The sequence below is a fragment of the Pseudophryne corroboree genome, chromosome 7 (assembly GCF_028390025.1).
Source record: "Pseudophryne corroboree isolate aPseCor3 chromosome 7, aPseCor3.hap2, whole genome shotgun sequence".
NCBI classification, from domain to species: domain Eukaryota; kingdom Metazoa; phylum Chordata; class Amphibia; order Anura; family Myobatrachidae; genus Pseudophryne; species Pseudophryne corroboree.
In genome coordinates, this window is record NC_086450.1 from 346,242,024 (window position 1) to 346,269,777 (window position 27,754).

At 46.6% G+C, this 27,754-nt stretch overlaps 1 protein-coding gene across 2 annotated transcripts in view; it reads right to left on the reverse strand.

Moving 5' to 3' along the window:
* Positions 1-27,754, reverse strand: part of TMC7 (transmembrane channel like 7) — a 135,331-nt gene that overhangs the window by 46,156 nt on the left and 61,421 nt on the right. For both annotated transcript variants that reach the window (XM_063934405.1, XM_063934406.1), the window contains exon 3: positions 26,585-26,733. In XM_063934405.1, coding sequence (XP_063790475.1) covers positions 26,585-26,733 — 149 coding nt within the window. The remainder of the gene's footprint in view (positions 1-26,584; positions 26,734-27,754) is intronic.

Genomic DNA, 27,754 nt, shown 5'->3' on the forward strand with positions numbered 1-27,754 from the left:
ACCCCTGCATGGTCTGATTCAAAGATATCTAAGTCTATGATGTTTTCTTATGTTCAGGGGTGATGATGGGGAGCATTCCAGAAAATGAGAATATATGCCCCATTTTCTGAACGTGCTGAAGCCAGTGACTCTGTCCTTGGACAAGGCTTCACAGGTCCCGCCTGCGTGACTCTGCCGAACACCCCCGAGTATCCTGAGGGTTATTCAGATGTCCAATGTTAACGCAGTTGAAAAGAAGTCGGCAGTGCACATCTTTAAGAAAAAGGCGCCTCCTGTGGATTTTGCATAATTTCACACAGCTGCTGCATATCTTTGGCTGTGCCATTATCCAACAACTATGAATAAAGGGGGGTACTCACGGGAGAGATGTGTGCTGAGCGATCTTAACACAGACTGCTCAACACACATCTCTCACCCCGCTCAGCACAGCGCGATGTGCTGAGCGAGGGGGAAAGCCGACGGGGGGCCGCTCACTTCACACAACGGTGAAGTGAGCGACCCGCTAGATTGAGCCTGCATGCAGGCTCAATCTAGCACCGGCAATAGCGATGCGCGGCCCTATCGCTGGGGGGCATACACACGGCAGATCCGTGCTTAAAATCTAAGCAATCTAGCAAGATTGCTTAGATTTTAAGCACGGATCTCTCCGTGTGTACCCCCCTTTAGCCTCTTAATCCACACAACTACAACCTTCAGTGCCTCATATGTTATTTTTTTTTTTTAAGTACTTGACTAAAACCATAATATATGTAACTACTAAGGTGTCAGAGATAGTCAAGACCACATATGTTCCCCTTTCACTACAAACGGAAAAGTTGAACTGATAAAAAAAAAAAACTTTAAAAAAATTATATTATATTATATAGATATATATACCGTAGATATATAGATATAGATATAGATAGATAGCAGACTGATGGTGCGGCACTCCAAGGATTTTGACACGGACACTGAGTGGATAACAACGTTTCAATGCCTTTTATTCAAAGTGGCATTTTCGTCAGGTAACAACATACACTGCAAACATCTTACCTTATATACCCATACCACCAAATGTGGCGCCAAACACCGCAACAGGACTGCACACCCGGCGGCCGCACATAACCGATGACGTCATGACGCAACAAAGGCAGCGTCATATGACGTATTACAGATAGACCCGTAACCATAGAAACATACAACAATAACAAGGCAAAGGATTGCCGGTGCACCTAAAGTTAAACTGATTGCTAGAATCATCATAGGGACATGACATAGCACCAGTAAGGTGCTGTAGTAAACAACCTGACATAAGGAAATCTCATAGCTATAATGCAGCTCGTCTACTAACATCTAAATGCTGATGAACAATACACTGATCAAATCACAAATATGACCGCCTACCCTACGTGTACACAAATTTGAATGTATGAATATCTTGACGCAACGCATGACAAGAAATTGAAGCAGTACGTAGGTAGTTAGAAAAAAATAACCAAAAATAAACATAAACATAAAACTAAAAGTAAAACTAAAGACAGAAAAAATTGAAGGCACAAATATAAATTAGCCATGTGAGGCCAATATACTGATGCCAGAATGCTCGTTTAAGCCCTTGGGGGCCAAAGTCCCTAGGCGGAAAATCCAACGGGCCTCGCATTGCAATAGTTTGAGGCCGCGGTTACCCCCACGTATGGAGTGTGGGACGTGGTCAATCATTCTATATTTCAACGTGGTAAGGTTATGTGCAGCCTTAGCAAAATGTCTCGCGACAGGCTGGTCACTTTTACCCGTAGACAATGCAGCTTTGATGGCTGAACGATGTGCTGCCATCGGTTCCTTAAAGGGACGTTCCGTCTTGCCTATATAAGATAGGCCACACGGACAAATGATTTGGTAAACAGTAAAAATTGAGTTACATGTAAGTCTATGTTTTATATGTAATAATTTACCATTATGCGGATGGTAGAATGTGTCACCTGGAATCAGGTACTTACAGGTTACACAGGTGCATCTGATGCAACCTGTTTTACCACGATAAATACCAGGGCTGGGTTCAGTTATGTCTGCTTTGACAAGGACATCACGAATGTTACGTCCCCGCTTATAGCAAGACAACAATTGTGTGCCTGAAAGACCACAATCTGGATCTAGATTTGATAATTGGCCATAAACTTTTAGCTATTTTGTTAATGCCAGGGCTGGCTGGTGTATACTGAGTAACCCAGGGCAGAATGGTTTTCTTAGATTTAGTATTAGATTGCAATAAAGACATTCTGTCAATATTTAAAAACCTTAGCTTTAGTTTGTTGTAACTGAGCAAAATCATACCCACGTTTCAGAAATTTCTCAAATAATACGTCAATCTGGGTCTCAGCTTGCTTAATATCGGAGGTTATGCGCCTTACTCGAATAAACTGCGAGTAAGGGAGCCCTTTAATTAAAGGTACAGGGTGACAACTATTGGCCAAAAATAAGAATTTACTCACCGTAATTCTATTTCTCGTAGTCCGTAGTGGATGCTGGGAACTCCGTAAGGACCATGGGGAATAGACGGGCTCCGCAGGAGACTGGGCACTCTAAAGAAAAGATTAGGTACTATCTGGTGTGCACTGGCTCCTCCCTCTATGCCCCTCCTCCAGACCCCAGCCAGGGAAACTGTACCCGGAAGAGCTGACATTACAAGGAAAGGAAATTTTGAATCCAGGGTAAGACTCATACCAGCCACACCAATCACACCGTACAACTTGTGATACCTTTACCCAGTTAACAGTATGAACAACAACTGAGCCTCACTCAACGGATGGCTCATAACAAAAACCCTTAGTTAAGCAATAACTATAACTATATACACGTATTGCAGAAAGGCCGCACTTGGGACGGGCGCCCAGCATCCACTACGGACTACGAGAAATAGAATAACCGGTGAGTAAATTCTTATTTTCTCTGACGTCCTAGTGGATGCTGGGAACTCCGTAAGGACCATGGGGATTATACCAAAGCTCCCAAACGGGCGGGAGAGTGCGGATGACTCTGAATGAGCAAACACAAGGTCCTCCTCAGCCAGGGTATCAAACTTGTAGAACTTTGCAAATGGGTTTGAACCCGACCAAATAGTAGCCGCTCGGCAAAGTTGTAAAGCCGAGACCCCTTGGGCAGCCGCCCAAGAAGAGCCCACCTTCCTTGTGGAATGGGCTTTTACTGATTTTGGATGCGGCAATCCAGCCGCAGAATGAGCCTGCTGAATCGTGCTACAGATCCAGCGAGCAATAGTTTGCTTTGAAGCAGGAGCACCCAGCTTGTTGGGGGCATGCAAGATAAACAGCGAGTCAGTCTTCCTGACTCCAGCCGTTCTGGAAACATATATTTTCAAAGCCCTGACTACGTCCAGCAACTTGGAGTCCTCCAAGTCCCGAGTAGCCGCAGGCACCACAATAGGTTGGTTCAAATGAAACGAGGACACCACCTTTGGGAGAAATTGGGGACGAGTCCTCAATTCTGCCCTGTCCATATGGAAGATCAGATATGTGCTTTTACATGACAAAGCCGCCAATTCCGACACACGCCTAGCCGATGCTAAGGCCAACAGCATGACCACTTTCCACGTGAGATACTTCAGTTCCACGGTCTTAAGTGGCTCAAACCAGTGGGATTTCAGGAAATCCAACACAACGTTAAGATCCCAGGGTGCCACTGGTGGCACAAAAGGGGGCTGAATATGCAGCACTCCCTTAACAAATGTCTGAACCTCAGGCAGTGAAGCCAGTTCTTTTTGAAAGAAAATGGATAGGGCCGAAATCTGGACCTTTATGGACCCCAATTTTAGGCCCATAGTCACCACTGACTGTAGGAAGTGCAGGAAACGACCCAGTTGGAATTCCTCTGTAGGGGCCTTCCTGGCCTCACACCAAGCTACATATTTTCGCCATATACGGTGATAATGCTTTGCTGTCACGTCTTTCCTAGCCTTTATCAGCGTAGGAATAACTTCATCCGGAATGCCTTTTTCCGCTAGGATCTGGCGTTCAACCGCCATGCCGTCAAACGCAGCCGCGGTAAGTCTTGGAACAGACAGGGCCCTTGTTGCAGCAGGTCCTGTCTGAGAGGCAGAGGCCATGGGTCCTCTGTGCGCATTTCTTGCAATTCCGGGTACCAAGTCCTTCTTGGCCAGTCCGGAACAATGAGTAGTTCTTTTTCCTCTCTTTCTTACTATTCTCAGTACTTTTGGTATGAGAGGAAGAGGAAGAAACACATATACCGACTGGTACACCCACGGTGTCACTAGGGCGTCCACAGCTATCGCCTGAGGGTCCCTTGACCTGGCGCAATATCTTTTTAGCTTTTTGTTGAGGCGGGACGCCATCATGTCCACCTGTGGCAGTTCCCATCGGTTTGCAATCAGTTGGAAGACTTCTTGATGAAGTCCCCACTCTCCCGGGTGGAGGTCGTGTCTGCTGAGGAAGTCTGCTTCCCAGTTGTCCACTCCCGGAATGAACACTGATGACAGTGCTTGCACGTGATTCTCCGCCCATCGAAGAATACTGGTGGCTTCCGCCATTGCCACCCTGCCTCTTGTGCCGCCCTGGCGGTTTACATGGGCCACTGCGGTGATGTTGTCTGACTGAATCAGCACCGGTTGGTTTCGAAGCAGAGGCTCCGCTTGACTTAGGGCATTGTATATGGCCCTTAGTTCCAGGATATTGATGTGCAGACAAGCCTCCTGACTTGACCACAGCCCTTGGAAGTTTCTTCCCTGAGTGACTGCCCCCCATCCTCGGAGGCTTGCATCCGTGGTCACCAGGACCCAGTCCTGTATGCCGAACCTGCGGCCCTCGAGAAGGTGAGCACTCTGCAGCCACCACAGAAGAGACACCCTGGCCCTGGGGGATAGGGTGATCAGCCGATGCATCTGAAGATGCGATCCGGACCACTTGTCCAACAGATCCCACTGAAAGATCCTCGCATGGAACCTGCCGAAGGGAATGGCTTCGTATGAAGCCACCATCTTTCCCAGGACTCGCGTGCAGTGATGCACCGATACCTGTTTTGGTTTCAGGAGGTCCCTGACCAGAGATGCTAATTCCTGGGCCTTCTCCACCGGGAGAAACACCTTCTTCTGTTCTGTGTCCAGAATCATGCCCAGGAAAAGCAGACGCGTCGTAGGAATCAGCTGCGACTTTGGAACATTCAGAATCCAGCCGTGCTGTTGCAACACTTCCTGAGAGAGTGCTACGCTGATCAACAACTGCTCCCTGGACCTCGCCTTTATGAGGAGATCGTCCAAGTACGGGATAATTATAACTCCCTTCTGCCGAAGGAGTATCATCATTTCGACCATTACCTTGGTAAATATTCTCGGTGCCGTGGACAGGCCAAATGGCAACGTCTGGAACTGGTAATGACAGTCCTGTACCACAAATCTGAGGTACTCCTGGTGAGGTGGGTAAATGGGGACATGCAAGTAAGCATCTTTGATGTCCAGCGACACCATAAAATCCCCCTCTTCCAGGCTTGCAATAACCGCTCTGAGCGATTCCATTTTGAACTTGAATTTCTTTATATAAGTGTTCAAGGACTTTAAATTCAGAATGGGTCTCACCGAACTGTCCGGTTTCGGTACCACAAACATTGTGGAATAGTAACCCCTTCCCTGTTGAAGGAGGGGGACCCTGACAATCACTTGCTGGAGGTACAGCTTGTGAATTTCCGCCTTTTTCTTGCCTTTTTGGGAACGAAAGGACTGCATTTGATAATACGGTGCTTTCTTAGGCTGTGAGGAAACCTGAGGCAAGAAAGTGGACTTTCCAGCTGTCGCTGTAGACACGAGGTCCGACAGACCGTCCCCAAATTCCTCACCCTTATAAGGCAAAACCTCCATGTGTTTTTTAGAATCAGCATCTCCTGTCCATTGCCGAGTCCATAAGACCCTCCTGGCAGAAATGGACATAGCATTAATTCTAGAGCCCAGCAGGCAAATGTCCCTCTGAGCATCTCGCATATATAAGACAACGTCTTTGATATGGCCCCGGGTTAGCAAAACAGTATCTCTGTCGAGGGAATCTATGTCATCTAACAGAATATCTGTCCACGCTGCTACAGCACTACACATCCAGGCTGAAGCAATAGCAGGTCTCAGTAGAGTACCAGAGTGTGTATACACTGACTTCAGGATAGCTTCCTGCTTTCTATCCGCAGGCTCCTTTAGGGCGGCCGTATCCTGAGACGGCAGGGCCACCTTTTTAGATAAGCGTGTCAGCGCCTTGTCCACCCTAGGGGATGTTTCCCAACGTAACCTGTCCGTTGGCGGGAAAGGGTACGCCATCAGTAACCTCTTAGAAATCACTCATTTCTTATCAGGGGAACTCCACGCTTCTTCACACAATTCATTTAATTCATCAGATGGGGGAAAAGTCACTGGCTGCTTTTTCTCCCCAAACATATAAACCCTCTTGGTATTAACCGGGTTACTCTCAGAAATGTGTAATACATCTTTCATTGCAATAATCATGTATCGGATGGCCTTGGTCATTTTAGACTGTAAATGTGCCTCATCATCGTCGACACTGGAGTCGGACTCCGTGTCGACATCTGTGTCAACCATCTGAGATAGAGGGCGTTTATGAGCCCCTGACGGTTTCTGAGTCGCCTGGGCAGGCACGGGCTGAGACCCCGGCTGTCCCAAGGCTGCAGCGTCATCAAACCTTTTATGTAAGGAGTTTACATTGTCATTTAAGACCTTCCACATATCCATCCAATCAGGTGTCGGCCCCGACACCAAACTTATATGCCCTTGCTCCGCCTCCACGTAACCTTCCTCATCAAACATGTCGACACAGCCGTACCGACACACCGCGCACACACACACAGGGAATGCTCAGACTGAGGACAGGACCCCACAAAGTCCTTTAGGGAGACAGAGAGAGAGAGAGAGAGAGAGAGAGAGAGAGTATGCCAGCACACACCACAGCGCTATATAACACAGGGATTTTCACTGCTAATAAGTGATGTACCCAATAGCTGCTTTTTTTAGTATTCTTTGCGCCTAAATTTATGTGCCCCCCCTCTCTTTTTAACCCGTCTTGTACCTGGATACTGCAGGGGAGAGCCTGGGGAGCTGCTTCCAGTGGAGCTGTGAAGAAAAAATGGCGCTGGTGTGCTGAGGAAGAAGGCCCCGCCCCCTCAGTGGCGGGCTTCTGTCCCGCTTTCAGTGTAAAATAATGGCAGGGGTTTTTACATATATACAGTGCTAGACTGTATATATGTATTTTTATGCCCCCCCCCCCCTGCACCCTACAGTGACCGGAGTGTGTAAGTGTGCTGGGAGCAATGGCGCACAGCTGCGGTGCTGTGCGCTACCTTAATGAAGACAGGAGTCTTCAGCCGCCGATTTCGTCGTCTTCTAGCTTCTGTTCTTCTGGCTCTGCAAGGGGGACGGCGGCGAGGCTCCGGGAACGGACGATCGAGGACAGGTGCCTGTGTTCGAACCCTCTGAAGCTAATGGTGTCCAGTAGCCTAAGAAGCACAAGCTAGCTGCAAGCAGGTAGGTTTGCTTCTCTCCCCTTAGTCCCACGTAGCAGTGAGTCTGTTGCCAGCAGAAGCTCACTGAAAATAAAAAACCTAATAAATTCTTTCTTTCTTTACTAGTAAGCTCAGGAGAGCCCACTAGGAGCACCCAGCTCTGGCCGGGCACAGATTCTAACTGGCTGGGGTCTGGAGGAGGGGCATAGAGGGAGGAGCCAGTGCACACCAGATAGTACCTAATCTTTTCTTTAGAGTGCCCAGTCTCCTGCGGAGCCCGTCTATTCCCCAGGGTCCTTACGGAGTTCCCAGCATCCACTAGGACGTCAGAGAAAATAAGATTTTACTCACCGGTAAATCTATTTCTCGTAGTCCGTAGTGGATGCTGGGAACTCCGTAAGGACCATGGGGAATAGACGGGCTCCGCAGGAGACTGGGCACTCTAAAAGAAAGATTAGGTACTATCTGGTGTGCACTGGCTCCTCCCACTATGACCCTCCTCCAGACCTCAGTTAGGATACTGTGCCCGGAAGAGCTGACACAATAAGGAAGGATTTTGAATCCCGGGTAAGACTCATACCAGCCACACCAATCACACCGTATAACTCGTGATACTACACCCAGTTAACAGTATGAAATATAACTGAGCCTCTCAACAGATGGCTCAACAATAACCCTTAGTTAGGCAATAACTACATACAAGTATTGCAGACAATCCGCACTTGGGATGGGCGCCCAGCATCCACTACGGACTACGAGAAATAGATTTACCGGTGAGTAAAATCTTATTTTCTCTGACGTCCTAGTGGATGCTGGGAACTCCGTAAGGACCATGGGGATTATACCAAAGCTCCCAAACGGGCGGGAGAGTGCGGATGACTCTGCAGCACAGAATGAGAGAACTCAAGGTCCTCCTCAGCCAGGGTATCAATTTTGTAGAATTTAGCAAACGTGTTTGCCCCTGACCAAGTTGCAGCTCGGCAAAATTGTAAAGCCGAGACCCCTCGGGCAACCGCCCAAGATGAGCCCACTTTCCTCGTGGAATGGGCTTTTACTGATTTAGGATGCGGCAATCTAGCCGCAGATTGCTCCAGCTGAATTGTGCTACAAATTCAGCGAGCAATAGTCTGCTTAGAAGCAGGAGCACCTATTTTGTTGGGTGCCTACAGGATAAAAAGCTAGTCAGTTTTCCTGACTCCAGCCGTCCTGGAAATATACATTTTTAAGGCCCTGACTACGTCCAGTAACTTGGAATCTTCCAAGTCCCTAGTAGCCGCAGGCACTACAATAGGTTGGTTCAAGTGAAAAGCTGATACCACCTTAGGGAGAAACTGGGGACGAGTCCTCAATTCTGCCCTATCCATATGGAAAATCAGATAAGGGCTTTTACATGACAAAGCCGCCAATTCTGACACACGCCTGGCCGAAGCCAAGGCCAATAACATGACCACTTTCCACGTGAGATATTTCAAATCCACAGTTTTAAGTGGCTCAAACCAATGTGATTTTAAGAAACTCAACACCACGTTGAGATCCCAAGGTGCCACAGGAGGCACAAAAGGGGGCTGAATATGTAGCACTCCCTTTACAAATGTCTGAACTCCAGGCAGTGAAGCCAGTTCTTTCTGGAAGAAAATCGACAGAGCCGAAATCTGGACCTTAATGGAACTCAATTTAAGGCCCATAGTCACCCCTGACTGTAGGAAGTGCAGAAAACGACCCAGCTGAAATTCCTCTGTTGGGGCCTTCCTGGCCTCACACCACGCAACATATTTTCACCAAATACGGTGATAATGGTTTGCGGTTACTTCTTTCCTGGCTTTTATCAGCGTAGGAATGACTTCTTCCGAAATGCCCTTTTTCTTTAGGATCCGGAATTCAACCGCCAAGCCGTCAAACGCAGCCACGGTAAGTCTTGGAACAGACAGGGCCCCTGCTGTAGCAGATCCTGTCTGAGCGGTAGAGGCCATGGGTCCTCTGATATCATTTCTTGAAGTTCTGGGTACCAAGCTCTTCTTGGCCCATCCGGAACCACGAGTATCGTTCTTACTCCTCGTTTTCTTATTATTCTCAGTACCTTTGGTATGAGAGGCAGAGGAGGGAATACATAAACCGACTGGTACACCCACGGTGTCACTAGAGCGTCCACAGCTATTGCCTGAGGGTCCCTTGACCTGGCGCAATATCTAGTTTTTTGTTTAGGCGGGACGCCATCATGTCCACCTGTGGCCTTTCCCAACGGTTTACCAACAGTTGGAAGACTTCTGGATGAAGTCCCCACTCTCCCGGGTGTAGGTCGTGTCTGCTGAGGAAGTCTGCTTCCCAGTTGTCCACTCCCGGAATGAACACTGCTGACAGTGCTAAGACGTGATTTTCCGCCCATCGGAGAATCCTTGTGGCTTCTGCCATCGCCATCTTGCTTCTTGTGCCGCCCTGTCGGTTTACATGGGCGACTGCCGTGATGTTGTCTGATTGGATCAGTACCGGCTGGTTTTGAAGCAGAGGCCTTGCCAGACTTAGGGCATTGTAAATGGCCCTTAGTTCCAGAATATTTATGTGTAGGGACGACTCCTGACTTGACCAAAGTCCTTGGAAATTTCTTCCCTGTGTGACTGCCCCCCAGCCTCGAAGGCTGGCATCCGTGGTTACCAGGACCCAGTCCTGTATGCCGAATCTGCGGCCCTCTTGAAGATGAGCACTCTGCAGCCACCACAGTAGAGATACCCTGGTCCTTGGAGACAGGGTTATCAGCCGATGCATCTGAAGATGCGATCCCGACCACTTGTCCAAGAGGTCCCACTGAAAGGTTCTTGCATGGAACCTGCCGAATGGAATTTTGCTTCGTAAGAAGCTACCATTTTTCCCAGGACTCGTGTGCAGTGATGCACCGATACCTGTTTTGGTTTCAGGAGGTCTCTGACTAGAGATGACAGCTCCTTGGCTTTCTCCTGCGGGAGAAACACTTTTTTCTGTTCTGTGTCCAGAACCATCCCCAGGAACAGTAGGCGTGTGGTAGGAACCATCTGTGACTTTGGAATGTATAGAATCCATCCGTGCTGTTGTAGCACTTCCCGAGATAGTGCTACTCCGACCAACAACTGCTCCTTGGACCTCTCCTTTATAAGGAGATCGTCCAAGTACGGGATAATTAAAACTCCCTTTTTTCGAAGGAGTATCATCATTTCTGCCATTACCTTGGTAAAGACCCTCGGTGCCGTGGACAGTCCAAACGGCAGTGTTTGGAATTGGTAATGGCAATCCTGTACCACAAATCTGAGGTACTCCTGGTGAGGATGGTAAATGGGGACATGTAGGTAAGCATCCTTGATGTCCAGGGATACCATGTAATCCCCCTCCTCCAGGCTTGCAATAACCGCCCTGAGCGATTCCATCTTGAACTTGAATTTTTTTATGTATGTGTTCAAGGATTTCAAATTTAAAATGGGTCTCACCGAACCGTCCGGTTTCGGTACCACAAACAGTGTGGAATAGTAGCCCAGTCCTTGTTGAAGTAGGGGCACCTTGACTATCACCTGCTGGGAATACAGCTTGTGAATTGCCTCTAGCACAGCCTCCCTGCCTGAGGGAGTTGTCGGCAAGGCAGATTTGAGGAAACGGCGGGGGGGAGACGCCTCGAATTCCAGCTTGTACCCCTGAGATACTACTTGAAGGATCCAGGGATCCACCTGTGAGCGAGCCCACTGATCGCTGAAATTTTTGAGGCGGCCCCCCACCGTACCTGGCTACGCCTGTGGAGCCCCCGCGTCATGCGGTGTACTCAGAGGAAGCGGGGGAAGAATTTTGATTCTGGGAACTGGCTGACTGGTGCAGCTTTTTCCCTCTTCCCTCGTCTCTGTGCAGAAAGGAAGCGCCTTTGACCCGCTTGCTTTTCTGAAGCCGAAAGGACTGTACCTGATAATACAGTGCTTTCTTAGGCTGTGCGGAAACCTGAGGTAAAAAATTTTCTTCCCAGCTGTTGCTGTGGTTACGAGGTCCCAGAGACCATCCCCAAACAATTCCTCACCCTTATAAGGCTTTATGTGCCTTTTAAAGTCAGCATCACCTGTCCAGTGTCGGGTCTCTAATACCCTCATGACAGAATGGACATTGCATTAATTCTGGATGCCAGCCGGCAAAATATACCTCTGTGCATCCCTCATATATAAGACGACGTCTTATGTTCGCAAAATAGTATCCCTGTTTGACAGGGTTACAGACCACGCTGCAGCAGCACTATCTGCAGGTCTCAGTCTAGTACCTGAGTGTGTAAATACAGACTTCAGGATAGCCTCCTGCTTTTTATCAGCAGGTACCTTCAAAGTGGCGGTATCCTAAGACGGCAGTGCCACCTTTTTTGACAAACGTGTGAGCGCCTTATCCACCCTAGGGGATATCTCCCAGCGTAACTTATCCTCTGGCGGGAAAGGGTACGTCATCAGTAACTTTTTAGAAATTACCAGTTTCTTATCGGGGGAACCCACGCTTTTTCACACTTCATTCACTCATTTGATGGGGGAACAAAACACTGCCTGCTTTTTCTCCCCAAACATAAAACCCTTTTCTAGTGGTACTTGGGTTAATGTCAGAAATGTGTAATACATTTTTTATTGCCGGGATCATGTAACGGATGTTCCTAGTGGATTGTGTATATGTCTCAACCTCGTCGACACTGGAGTCAGACTCCGTGTCGACATCTGTGTCTGCCATCTGAGGGAGTGGGCGTTTTTGAGCCCCTGATGGCCTTTGAGACGCCTGGGCAGGCGCGGGCTGAGAAGCCGGCTGTCCCATAGCTGTTACGTCATCCAGCCTTTTATGTAAGGAGTTGACACTGTCGGTTTATACCTTCCACCTATCCATCCACTCTGGTGTCGGCCCCACAGGGGGCGACATCACATTTATCGGCATCTGCTCTGCCATCACATAAGCCTCCTCATCAAACGTGTCGACACAGCCGTACCGACACACCGCACACACACAGGGAATGCTCTGACTGAGGACAGGACCCCACACAGCCCTCTGGGGAGACAGAGAGAGAGTATGCCAGCACACACCAGAGCGCTATATAATTTTGGGATTAACACTATATTGAGTGAATTTTTCCCAATAGCTGCTTGTATATACAATATTGCGCCTAAATTTTGTCCGTCCGTCCCCCCTCTCTTTTTAACCCTTTGAGCCTGAAAACTACAGGGGAGAGCCTGGGGAGCTGTCTTCCAGCTGCACTGTGAAGAGAAAATGGTGCCAGTGTGCTGAGGGAGAAGCCCCGCCCCTTTTTCAACTGACTTTCTCCCGCTTTTTCTGGAATACTGGCAGGGGTAATTTTACATCTATATAGCCTCTAGGACTATATATGATGTAGATTTGCCAGCCAAGGTGTCATATATTGCCCTCAGGGCGCCCCCCCCAGCGCCCTGCACCCTCAGTGACCGGAGTGTGAAGTGTGCATGAGGAGCAATGGCGCACAGCTGCAGTGCTGTGCGCTACCTTGGTGAAGACCGAAGTCTTCTGCCGACGATTTTCCGGACCTCTTCTTGCTTCTGGCTCTGTAAGGGGGACGGCGGCGCGGCTCCGGGAACGAACACCAAGGCCAGTTCCATGCGGTCGATCCCTCTGGAGCTAATGGTGTCCAGTAGCCTAAGAAGCCCAAGCTAGCTGCAAGCAGGTAGGTTCGCTTCTTCTCCCCTTAGTCCCTCGATGCAGTGAGCCTGTTGCCAGCAGGTCTCACTGTAAAATAAAAAACCTAAAATAAACTTTCTTTCTAGGAGCTCAGGAGAGCCCCTAGTGTGCATCCAGCTCGGCCGGGCACAGAAATCTAACTGAGGTCTGGAGGAGGGTCATAGTGGGAGGAGCCAGTGCACACCAGATAGTACCTAATCTTTCTTTTAGAGTGCCCAGTCTCCTGCGGAGCCCGTCTATTCCCCATGGTCCTTACGGAGTTCCCAGCATCCACTAGGACGTCAGAGAAAGTAGGTTGTTACGATCAGTAGGTTTCGAATAAAGATTAGTTGAAATATGGGCCTCAACAATAGAGATGGCCACATCCAAAAAATGAATATTAGTTATACTAAAGGAAAAAGTAAATTTAACTGGGCTGTGATAATGTCAAATATTATCTTTAAACATAAAGCTATACACTATTACCGCTGAACCGCTATGGCCGCTAGACAACGTGCACGTGCTACGTACTTTGCACGCTATTTGCGTACAGAGTACCGTACGTGGTACACACTTGGCGTACACGCGCTGCGCTGAGTGTACGGAATACACACAGCGAGCGCACACACAGTCGATAACCTTTAAACCTTATTATTAAAACCACAGTAAGAATATGCTTATACTATAAACCTTAATAACCAAGTACTGTAATGATTTAACGTTTAAAACCCTTAACAATGTGTATGCTGTTTGAGCGATTAAGACGCTAAGAGAGCCCTTTGCAGGAAAGTGAAAACACAACACCGGGTTTGGTTATAACCGCAGCAGATCTAACACTGCCGTGGATTATTCAGAGTAAAAGGGGAAAAACAGTACAAATCATACACTACAAACTAACATAGAAATCTAACATGATAGCAGAGAATAAAACGAACAATGGCGAACAATGGCTACAGAGAAATATACATACGTGAGAATGTTTCGCCAGCGCAACCTGGAATCCAGTCCTCAGCTATCAGGGAGAAAGCCTTCAGAGTCTTGTCTGACCAAGCCTGCTGCAAGCTCTATTTATTCACTAGCTCAAGACATAATACAATAGACACTGTGTGCTCTTCTTCCATTGGTTAGGGGGTGGGACATGTCCTGCACCGGGGACCATTGGTTAGTTCAAGAAGTGGGCGATGGCTAGGACTTGGGATGTGGAGTTCCCGCCCCATGATCAGTTTAAACCCATCACATTAAACATAAATCTGGTATTATTAATATCTTAATGAGGTAAGTTTTAACAATGTTCTTATTCCCACCAGATTAATGTTCACGTGACTTTGAACAATATGAACCCACACATGATATTTCTATCTATTTCAATCTTCAAGATATTCATATATCCACATATTATATATATATATATATATATATACACATATACATATACACACACACACACACACACTCCTGCTATTACAATTTGTTAGGAATTATATATTTATTCACACACACATATATTATATATAAATGAATACCTCTATCTCCATGGATTTTGGACTAGGACTTGTTAGTATTCTAAATTCCTATTTGTCTGGTTTTGTTGTGGAAAGCTATTGTTTCTGATCTTCCAAACATATTCTGCTCCTGGGCATTGTTCACTCTTGTTTGTCTCTTTCTTTCAGTTGAGACAATGGTAACTCAGCACTCATTATTCTGGAGAGAAACCTGGCCCTATTCATAAACAAAGGTGTATGCCCTCTTCATAGAATCTCAAAGCTTAGTGTAAATAGGGCCATTGTATCTCAGTCTGTGGGAAATTAATGTGTGACTGAATTCCATTCTCGTCCCCTCCCCATTCGTAATATATTTTAAATACAATTTTATATCTATTTTCTACTTCTGCACATAACTATGCGCAGGAACATGCGATTCTTTCCTAACTAACATAGGAATATTACCCTTAAAATACCCTACAGCTGGATACTAGACACCACCTTTCAACCTTTATCTGACCCTTCCTATCATGCAAAGAGGAATCTCTCTGTCCAGGAACAGTTTAAACTAATCATACTCGCTGACATGGTCTAGGGGAATATTAACTACAAAATGCACTATTTGGGTTAAATATGCTACGATCAAGTCGCACGCTACGCGCTCACAAACTCCGCCGTAAATACACATCTTATGCGCACGGGGGAGTGGGTGCACGAGCAGCGGGCATGTGCATGGGGTTAGTGCAAGGCATATGCATCATGATATTTTTCGACTTTGACAGTTGGTACTGGAGTTGTGTGATTCAAGATGTCTGACCAAATCGCAACTATCCCCACGCCAAAAAATAAGCAAGTCATCTATATAGCGGCAAAAAAATAGGATTCTATCGGCAATTGAGGGGTCAGAAAAAAATGTAGCTTGTTCAACGTCAAACATGAAGATGTTAGCATATGAGGGGGCTACCGCCGCCCCCATAGCACACCCAATCAATTGCAGATAGAATACCCCGTTGCAAAGAAAAAACATTTTTGTCAAAATAAATTGAAGTATCTCCTCTAGGAAAGAAACATCAGGACCATTATAGGACGACTGGTCATTCAAAAACCGTCTTAGCGCCATCAAACCCATATCATGGGGGATGACGGTATACAGGCTAACTACATCAATTGAAAACATAGTGACATCAGAAGATAATGCTGGGAGAGCTAGTAATTTCACTAAAAGTGATGTTGTATCTAGCAAATATCTCGGATGTTTCCTTATATGTGGTTGTAGTATCGCATCTAGATATACTGACAGAGGTTGTGTAAGACTACCACGGGCAGCAATTATAGGTCTGCCCGGGGGATCAGTGAGCGACTTGTGTATCTTTGGTATGGAGTAAAACAGGGGGACCAACAGGAATGCAGGTAATAAGGCTTTACTCAATTGATCTGAAATAGTCCCATTGCCCACCGCCTATTTGAGGATAGTAGATAGTTCTCCTTTAAATACTTTGGTGGGATCTTCAGGAATTCGTCGGTAGGTCTTGGGGTCATCCAAATAGAGAGCCACCTGTTTCTTATAATTCACCAAGTCCTGGATCACCAAGGCTCCCCCCTTGTCAGCTGGGCGGAAAATCAGATCTTTGTTAACAGCCAGGTCCGCTAAGGCTGATTGTTCTATGAAGGATAAATTATGCCGATGCGGAGTTCGACTTGAGATGCTCGTATGGACGTCATTGTGTAATAGACGCATAAATGTTTTTATTGAAGGGTTGAAAGATTGTGGTTCAAAAGATGATTTAGGAGCCAATTTCATCAGCTGGACCGGCAAATCAGAAGTAACAGGAGTAGATTGATCCTGGGTTTGTGCAGTGGTGGGTATACTGCGTTTGCAATGAAATTCACTCAACTTCAACTGTCGGTGTAGTCTGTGTTGTTCTACACTCCACTCAAGCAGATTAAATCTGGTGGTAGGTACGAAAGATAACCCCTTGGATAAAACGGCAGTCTCTGCAGGGGATAGTTCATAAGATGATAGATTCACAATTAGTGTTTCTTCGTGGTCTGTTTGTTTCCACGTCCCCTGCCTTTTGTTTTGGCCCCCGCGTCTTGTGTATTTGCGCTGCCGCGGGTGTACTGTACCCGCGCGGTCACCCCTAAAGGGTCCTTCTGTCCGCGGGAAGCTGTGTCGGAACCACCTCTGTCAGTATCACTGGCAGATGAGTTGACTTCTGTTGAAGAGTCCATTTGTCTCCCTCCTGGTCTCCTGTTACGTCTAAAAAATTGTTTTCTGAAATCGGACCCTCTGGCAGGATAGGTCCATTGATATCCGGTGTTAAGTTCATAGTCAGCGTTGACTTTGGCCTGTTTAGTCTTTTTGAACTTAATCAGGTCCCTTTTGTAGACCTGCAATTGGGAGTTAAGTTTGGTGTACCATTCTGTACTAGTGTCAGCAGTCAAATTAGAATTGTGTATAGCCTCAAAGGCATCAATTTTATCTTTCATAATGGTGACCGCTTTAGTTGAAAACTCAATTATGAGGAGCATGAGATAAAAGGAACATTTGTTCACTATTGAGACTCATTTTCTGCAGAAAGCAGGGTCATGTTTCCCAATTGTAGGGCCATTACGCACACGTAAGCCCCTAAGGATCTTTTTGGCTCTATGATAATCACTGAGTGACAGAGCATGAAACTGATAGTCAATCTCCCTCCTTTTGAGCCTAAGGAGCTCACGATAAACATCATCAAACGGCAAAGCTTCAGCTTGTTCATTTAAAGCACCGGAGCATAGGATAGACTCAGCTTCAGCTTCAGAATATGAGTAGGTGTCAACGATTGGATAGGACGTGGCTGCAAAACCGCTAGTCATCTGGTCAGGTTCCAAGTCAGTCATAACAATAAAGTGCAACACAAGTGCAGATAGAGAAAAATGTGCAAACAATGCAGTAATACCCACACAACACTAATAAAAATGTGCAAAAAATAAAACAGTTTCTGGTATGAAACACAACAGGTGGTACCTGGTTAGAATGTAACAGGGATGCTCTGATCGGAGCTCCTACAAATAGGGAGTTCAAATGTAGACAGAGGTGGTGATCCGGCACAGCCACATATTGTAATGATAACCTGGGTGCCCTCACAAGAGAAGAACGAATAGCAGACTGATGGTGCGGCACTCCAAGGATTTTGACACTGACACTGAGTGGATAACAACGTTTCAATGCCTTTTATTCAAAGCGGCATTTTCGTCAGGTAACAACATACACTGCAAACATCTTACCTTATATACCCATACCACCAAATGTGGCGCCAAACACCGCAACGGGACTGCACACCCGGCGGCCGCGCATAACCGATGACGTCATGACGCAACAAAGGCAGCGTCATATGACGTATAACAGATAGACCCGTAACCATAGAAACATACAATAACAACAAGGCAAAGGATTGCCGGTGCACCTAAAGTTAAACTGATTGCTAGAATCATCATAGGGACATGACATAGCACCAGTAAGGTGCTGTAGTAAACAAACTGACATAAGGAAATCTCATAGCTATAATGCAGCTCGTCTACTAACATCTAAATGCTGATGAACAATACACTGATGAAATCACAAATATGACCGCCTACCCTACGTGTACACAAATTTGAATGTATGAATATCTTGACGCAACGCATGACAATAAATTGAAGCAGTATGTAGATCGTTAGAAAAAAATAACCAAAAATAAACAAATATATATATCAAGGGGTTTAAGGACCCCGAAACGTTGGGTCATCGTGACCACTGTTTGTTATGTTTTGATTTAATACACAGCATTTTTCCATTCTACAACGGAGTGCCGCTGCCTTTTTTTGTTATATATATATATATATATATATATATAATCTGTGAAGAGCGCCCGTAGGGCGCGATGAATCGCCTAGTATATATATATATATATATATATAGATTATAGATATATATATATATATATATATATATATATATATATATATATATATATATATAGAGAGAGAGAGAGAGAGAGAGAGAGAGAGAGAGAGAGAGAGAGAGAGAGAGAGAGAGAGAGAGAGAGAGAGAGAGAGAGAGAGAATTTCCAAAAGCCGGCACTCCGTGGAAGTTACTGCAATACCTTGGCCAGGGTGCACTCCTGGGGCCTGCCAACCCCCTACCATACAATCCAACTTACAGGTCTCCTAATCACATGCTGAGAGTCTGGAAACGTGATTAGGAGACCTGTAAATTGTATTTAAACACTGTTTGGTTTGCACTGTGTGCTGTGTGTGTCCTGATGTCGGGGGGCAGTACCCCGAAACGTTGAATGAATCACCACGATTTTGTGAAATTGCTTGAAGTCCGGGAGTGCCTCTGTTTTTGGATATATATATATATATATATATATATATATATATATATATATATATATATATATATATATATATATATATATACACACACACACACACACACACACACACATACATACATGCATGCATACATACATACATACATATATATACACACACACACACACACACACACACATATACATACATACATACATACATACATACACACTGCTCAAAAAAATAAAGGGAACACTAAAATAAAACAACACATCCTAGATCTGAATGAATTAAATAATAAGATTTTACTCACCGGTAAATCTATTTCTCGTAGTCCGTAGTGGATGCTGGGAACTCCGAAAGGACCATGGGGAATAGCGGGCTCCGAAGGAGGCTGGGCACTCTAGAAAGATTTATGACCACCTGGTGTGCACTGGCTCCTCCCACTATGACCCTCCTCCAAGCCTCAGTTAGGACACTGTGCCCGGACGAGCTGACATAATAAGGAGGGATTTTGAATCCCGGGTAAGACTCATACCAGCCACACCAATCACACCGTACAACTCGTGATACTATATCCAGTTTGACAGTATGAAAACAACTGAGCCTCTCAACAGATGGCTCAACAATAACCCTTTAGTTAGCAATAACTATTTACCATTATTGCAGACAATCCGCACTTGGGATGGGCGCCCAGCATCCACTACGGACTACGAGAAATAGATTTACCGGTGAGTAAAATCTTATTTTCTCTAACATCCTAGTGGATGCTGGGAACTCCGAAAGGACCATGGGGATTATACCAAAGTTCCCAAACGGGCGGGAGAGTGCGGATGACTCTGCAGCACCGAATGAGAGAACTCAAGGTCCTCCTCAGCCAGGGTATCAAATTTGTAGAATTTTGCAAACGTGTTTGCCCCTGACCAAGTAACAGCTCGGCAAAGTTGTAAAGCCGAGACCTCTTGGGCAGCCGCCCAAGATGAGCCCACCTTCCCTGTGGAATGGGCTTTCACTGATTTAGGATGCGGCAGTCCAGCCGCAGAATGCGCCTGCTGAATCGTGTCACAGATCCAGCGAGCGATAGTCTGCTTAGAAGCAGGAGCACCCAGTCTGTTGGGTGCATACAGGATAAATAGCGAGTCAATTTTCTTGACTCTAGCCGTCCTGGAAATATAATTTTTCAAGGCCCTGACTACGTCCAGTAACTTGGAATCCTCCAAGTCCCTAGTAGCCGCAGTCACCACAATAGGTTGGTTCAAGTGAAAAACTGATACCACCTTAGGGAGAAACTGGGGACGAGTCCTCAATTCTGCCCTCTCCATATGGAAAATCAGATAAGGACTTTATATGACAAAGCCGCCAATTCTGATACACGCCTGGCCGAAGCCAAGGTCAATAACATGACCACTTTCCGCGTGAGATATTTTAGATCCACGGTTTTTAGTGGTTCAAACCAATGTGATTTTAAGAAACTCAACACCACGTTGAGATCCCAAGGTGCCACTGGAGGCACAACCGGGGGCTGAATATACAGCACTCCTTTTACAATGTCTGAACTTCAGGAACTGAAGTTAATTCTTTCTGGAAGAAAATCGACAGAGCCGAGATCTGTATCTTAATGGAGCCTAATTTTAGGCCCATAGACACTCCTGTTTGTAGGAAATGCAGAAAACGACCTAGTTGAAATTCCTCTGTTGGGGCCTTTTGTGGCCTCACACCAAGCAACATATTTCCGCCATACGCGGTGATAATGTTTTGCAGTTACATCTTTCCTGGCTTGAATCAGCGTAGGAATGACTTCCTCCGGAATGCCCTTTTCCTTTAGGATCCGGCGTTCAACCGCCATGCCATCAAAACGTAGCCGCGGTAAGTCTTGGAACAGACAGGGCCCCTGCTGCAGCAGGTCCCGTCTGAGCGGCAGAGGCCATGGGTCCTCTGATATTATTTCTTGAAGTTCTGGGTACCAGGCTCTTCTTGGCCAATCCGGAACCACGAGTATCGTTCTTACTCCTCGCCTTCTTATTATTCTCAGTACCTTTGGTATGAGAGGCAGAGGGGGGGGAACACATAAACCGACTGGTACACCCACGGTGTTACCAGAGCGTCCACAGCTATCGCCTGAAGGTCCCTTGACCTGGCGCCATATCTTTTATAGCTTTTTGTTGAGGCGGGACGCCTTCATGTCCACCTGTGGCCTTTCCCAATGGTGTACAATCCTTTGGAAGACTTCTGGATGAAGTCCCCACTCTCTCGGGTGGAAGTCGTGTCTGCTGAGAAGATCTGCTTCCCAGTTGTCCACTCCGAGAATGAACACTGCTGACAGTGCTAACACATGATTTTCCGCCCATCGGAGAATCCTTGTGGCTTCTGCCATCACCATCCTGCTTCTTGTGCCGCCCTGTTGGTTTACATGGGCGACTGCCGTGATGTTGTCTGATTGGATCAGGACCGGCCTTTTGAAGCAGAGGCCTTGCCTGACTCAGGGCATTGTAAATGGCCCTCAGTTCCAAAATATTTATGTAGGGAAGTCACCTGACTTGACCAAAGTCCCTGGAAGCTTCTTCCCTGTGTGACTGCCCCCCAGCCTCAAAGGCTGGCATCCATGGTCACTAGGACCTAGTCCTGTATGTCGAACCTGCGGCCCTCTTGAAGATGGGCACTCTGCAGCCACTACAGTAGAGATACCCTGGTCCTTGGAGACAGGGTTATCAGCCAATGCATCTGAAGATGTGATCCGGACCACCTGTCCAACAGGTCCCCCTGAAAAGTTCTTGCATGGAACCTGCCGAATGGGATTGCTTCGTAGGAAGCTATCATTTTTCCCAGGACTCGCGTGCAATGATGCACCGATAACTGTTTTGGCTTCAGGAGGTCTCTGACTAGAGATGACAGCTCCATGGCTTTCTCCTCCGGGAGAAACACTTATTTCTGGTCTGTGTCCAGAACCATCCCCAGGAACAGTAGACGTGTCGTAGGAAACAGCTGTGTCTTTGGACTGTTTAGAATCCAACCGTGCTGTTGTAGCACTTTCCAAAATAGTGCTACCCCGACTAGCAACTGCTCCTTGGACCTCGCCCTTATAAGGAGATTGTCCAAGTACGGGATCATTAAAAACTCCCCTTTTTCGAAGAAGTATCATCATTCCGGCCATTACCTTGGTAACACCCTCGGTGCCATGTACAGTCCAAACGGCAGAGTCTGGACTTGGTAATGGTAATCCTGTACCACAAATCTGAGGTACTCCTGGCGAGGATAGTAAATGGGGACATGCAGGTAAGCATCCTTGATGTCCCGGGATACCATGTAATCCCCCTCGTCCAGGCTTGCAATAACCGCCCTGGGCGATTCCATCTTGAACTTGAATTTTTTATGTATGTGTTCAAGGATTTTAAATATAAAAAAGGGTCACACCGAACCATGCGGTTTCGGTACCCCAAACCGTGTGGAATAGTAACCCCGTCCTTGTTGAAGTAGGGGCACCTTAAGTATTACCTGATGGGAATACAGCTTATTAATTGCCTCTAGCACAGCCTCCCTGCCTGAGGGAGTTGTCGGCAAGGCATATTTGAGGAAACGGCGGGGGGAAGACATCTCGAATTCCAGCTTGTACCCTTGAAATACTACTTGAATGAAACAGGGATCCACCTGTGAGCGAGCCCACTGATCGCTGAAATTTTTGAGACGGCCCCCCACCGTACCTGGCTACACCTGTGGAGCCCCCGCGTCATGCTGTGGACTCAGAGGAAGCGAGAGAAGAATTATGATTCTGGGAACAGGCTGACTGGTGCAGCTTTTTCCCTCTTCCCTTGTCTCTGTACAGAAAGGAAGCGCCTTTGACCCGCTTGCTTTTCTGAAGCCGAAAGGACTGTACCTGATAATACAGTGCTTTCTTAGTCTGTGAGGAAAACTGAGGTAAAAATATTTCTTCCCAGCTGTTGCTGCGGATACGAGGTCCCAGAGACCATCCCCAAATAATTCCTCACCCTTATAAGGCAGAATCTCTATGCGCCTTTTAAAGTCAGCATCACCTGTCCAGTGACAGGTCTCTAATACCCTCCTGACAGAATGGACATTACATTCATTTTGGATGCCAGCCGGCAAAATATCCCTCTGTGCATCCCTCATATATAAGACAACGTCTTTAATATGTTCTCATGTTAGCAAACTAGTATGTTTGACAGGGTCACCGACCACGCTGCAGCAGCACGCTCTTCAGGTTTTAGTCTAGTACCTGAGTGTGTAAAACAGACTTCAGGATAGCCTCCTGCTTTTTATCAACAGGTACCTTCAAAGTGGCCGTTCCTAAAACGGCAGTGCCACCTATTTTGACAACCGTGTGAGCGCCTTATCCACCCTAGGGGATATCTCCCAGCGTAACTTATCCTCTGGCGGGAAAAGGTACGCCATCAGTAACTTTTTTGAAATTACCAGTTTCTTATCAGGGGGAACCCACGCTTCTCACACACTTCATTCATTCATCTGATGGGGGAACAAAACACTGCCTGCTTTTTCTCCCCAAACATAAAAACCCATTTTTAGAGGTTAATGTCAGAAATGTGTAACACATTTTTTATTGCCGGGATCAAGTCACGGAAGTTCCTAGTGGATTGTGTATATGTCTCAACCTTGACGACACTGGAGTCAGACTCCGTGTCGACATCTGTGTCTGCCATCTGAATGAGCGGGCGTTTTTGAGCCCCTGATGGCCTTTGAGACGCCTGGGCAGGCGCGGGCTGAGAATCCGGCTGTCCCACAGCTGTTACGTCATCCACCCTTTTATGTAAGGAGTTGACACTGTCGGTTAATACCTTTCACCTAACCATCCACTCTGGTGTCGGCCCCCAGGGGGCGACATCACATTTATCGGCATCTGCTCCGTCACTATATAAGCCTCCTCCTCAAACATGTCGACACAGCTGTACCGACACACCGCACACACACAGGGAATGCTCTGACTGAGGACAGGACCCCACAAAGCCCTTTGGGGAGACAGAGAGAGAGTATGCCAGCACACACCAGAGCGCTATATAATGTGGGGATTAACATTATAACTGAGTGAATTTTCCCCAATAGCTGCTTGTATATACAATATTGCGCCTAAATTTAGTGCCCCCCCTCTCTTTTTAACCCTTTGAGCCTGAAAACTACAGGGGAGAGCCTGGGGAGCTTTCTTCCAGCTGCACTGTGAAGAGAAAATGGCGCCAGTGTGTCTAAGGGAGATAGCTCCGCCCCTTTTCTGCGGCCTATTCTCCCGCTTTTTTCTGGATTCTGGCAGGGGTATTTACCACATATATAGCCTCTGGGACTATATATTGTGGTATTTTTGCCAGCCAAGGTGTTTTTATTGCTGCTCAGGGCGCCCCCCCCCCAAGCGCCCTGCACCCTCAGTGACCGGAGTGTGAAGTGTGCATGAGGAGCAATGGCGCACAGCTGCAGTGCTGTGCGCTACCTTGGTGAAGACTGATGTCTTCTGCCGCCGATTTTCCGGACCTCTTCTTGCTTCTGGCTCTGTAAGGGGGACGGCGGCGCGGCTCCGGGACCGAACACCAAGGACTGGGCCTGCGGTCGATCCCTCTGGAGCTAATGGTGTCCAGTAGCCTAAGAAGCCCAATCCGGCTGCAAGCAGGCGAGTTCGCTTCTTCTCCCCTTAGTCCCTCGCTGCAGTGAGCCTGTTGCCAGCAGGTCTCACTGAAAATAAAAAACCTAATTCTATACTTTCTTTCTAGAGGCTCAGGAGAGCCCCTAGTGTGCATCCAACCTCGGCCGGGCACAAGATCTAACTGAGGCTTGGAGGAGGGTCATAGTGGGAGGAGCCAGTGCACACCAGGTGGTCATAAATCTTTCTAGAGTGCCCAGCCTCCTTCGGAGCCCGCTATTCCCCATGGTCCTTTCGGAGTTCCCAGCATCCACTAGGACGTTAGAGAAATTCTTATTAAATACTTTGTTCTTTACATAGTTGAATGTGCTGACAACAAAATCACACAAAAATGATCAATGGAAATCAAATTTATTAACCCATGGAGGTCTGGATTTGGAGTCACACTCAAAATTAAAGTGGAAAAACACACTACAGGCTGATCCAACTTTGATGTAATGTCCTTAAAACAAGTCAAAATTAGGCTCAGTAGTGTGTGTGTGGCCTCTACGTACCTGTATGACCTCTTTACAACACCTGGGCATGCTCCTGATGAGGTGGCGGATGGTCTCTTGAGGGATCTCCTCCCAGACCTGGACTAACGCATCCGCCAACTCCTGGACAGTCTGTGGTGCAACGTGGCGTTGGTGGATGGAGCGAGACATGATGTCCCAGATGTGCTCAATTGGATTCAGGTCTGGGGATCGGGCGGGCCAGTCCATAGCATCAATGCCTTCGTCTTGCAGGAACTGCTGACACACTCCAGCCACATGAGGTCTAGCATTGTCTTGTATTAGGAGGAACCCAGGGCCAACCGCACCAGCATATGGTCTCACAAGGGGTCTGAGGATCTCAGTACCTAATGGCAGTCAGGCTACCTCTGGTGAGCACATGGAGGGCTGTGCGGCCCCCCAAAGAAATGCCACCCCACACCATTACTGAACCACTGCCAAACCGGTCATGCTGGAGGATGTTGCAGGCAGCAGAACGTTCTCATTGGCGTCTCCAGACTCTGTCACGTCTGTCACATGTGCTCAGTGAGAACCTGCTTTCATCTGTGAAGAGCACAGGGCGCCAGTGGCAAATTTGCCAATCTTGGTGTTCTCTGGCAAATGCCAAACGTCCTGCACGGTGTTGGGCTGTAAGCACAACCCTCACCTGTGGACGTCGTGCCCTCATACCACCCTCATGGAGTCTGTTTCTGATCGTTTGAGTAGACACATGCACATTTGTGGCTTGCTGGAGGTCATTTTGCAGGGCTCTGGCAGTGCTCCTCCTGTTCCTCCTTTGCCAAAGGCGGAGGTAGCGGTCCTGCTGCTGGGTTGTTGCCCTCCTACGGCCTCCTCCACGTCTCCTGATGTACTGGCCTGTCTCCTGGTAGCGCCTCCATGCTCTGGACACTACGCTGACAGACACAGCAAACCTTCTTGCCACAGCTCGCATTGATGTGCCATCCTGGATGAGCTGCACAACCTGAGCCACTGGTGTGGGTTGTAGACTCCGTCTCATGCTACCACTAGAGTGAAAGCACCGCCAGCTTTCAAAAGTAACCAAAACATCAGCCAGAAAGCATAGGAGCTGAGAAGTGGTCTGTGGTCACCACCTGCAGAGCAACTCCTTTATTGGGGGTGTCTTGCTAATTGCCTATACATTCCACCTGTTGTCTATTCCATTTGCACAACAGCATGTGAAATTGATTGTCAATCAGTGTTGCTTCCTAAGTGGACAGTTTGATTTCACAGAAGTGTGATTGACTTTGAGTTACATTGTGTTGTTTAAGTGTACCCTTTATTTTTTTTAGATTTTATATATATATATATATATATATATATATATATATATAGTCAGTTTACTACAGTTATACTAGGAACCCAGCATTCAGTTTCACCATTTATCAGAAACAAGGGGTCCCTTGGACAAAGCTGTACAGACAACACCCAGAGACAGAATGGTAAGAATCACTATGACCAACATTTACCCTCAATACTATGAATATTGCTTCTCCAGAGCTGCAAATTAGATAATATCGCAGTTACATCATCTCTGGCGATCCTGTATACATTTCTGCTGTTGTCTTTCCATTGACTCCATCCAGTAGGATATTCGGAGTGCAGTGTCTGAAAATCCCTAAAATAAAAACAAAATGTAGTTTAAAATACATAAAGAGTTTTTCTATTGAAAATAAAAACAAACAAGGCTAGAATACACATTTGTGGAGACATGGATTTTGTATATTAATAAAATAATATCGCAAACATAAAGAAAATATGAATGTTATTTGCATCTTTAGTCAATACAAATAGAGAAATGAAATGCAGCAAAGTGACGGGACAAACACACACACAAATATACACTGTAAAAGGTTAAAGAGCTAGAGGAGGCCAGGTCAGGGCATACCGCATAGAACACCAAAGAGACCATACTCAATCTGTAAGGCATTTACGTTTAGTGTGCCTAATTCAAGGTTGATTGCAAAACAACATTTTCCTCTAATTGGCAAAACCATATGCACTGCAGGTGGGGTAGATATAACATGTGCAGAGAGAGTTAGATTTGGGTGGGTTATTTTGTTTCTGTGCAGGGTAAATACTGGCTGCTTTATTTTTACACTGCAATTTAGATTTCAGTTTGAACACAACCCAACCAAATATAACTCTCTCTCTGCACATGTTATATCTGCCCCCCCCTGCAGTGCACATGGTTTTGCCCATTAGATGACAATGTTGTTTTGCAATCAACCTTGAATTAGGCCCTGTGTACATAAACCTTTCATATTTCAAATGGCTTTGCTATAGTAAAACCACATCAGTTTGCCAAACTCCCACATAGTAAAATTTCTACCCTACGTTTTGTTTCATACAAAAGAATAATTACTAATTTTATGAATACAAAATCAAAAGTTTAATAAAAGACTATATACTAAAAAGTATTGATGGGGAAAGGCGAGGCATGAAATTTCCCCAATCATGTCAAAGGGGGACAAGTCAATTTTTTCTGGGGTAGCGATAATTAATGGACACCCAACGGATCAATTAAAATTGTTTTGGGTGTCCATGAATTATCGTGCTCAAATGTACTAGGTTTAGTCGTGCAAATAGTTAAACCTGTCTAAACTAATTAGTGAGATGCAGAAAGTGCCAGTTTAGGT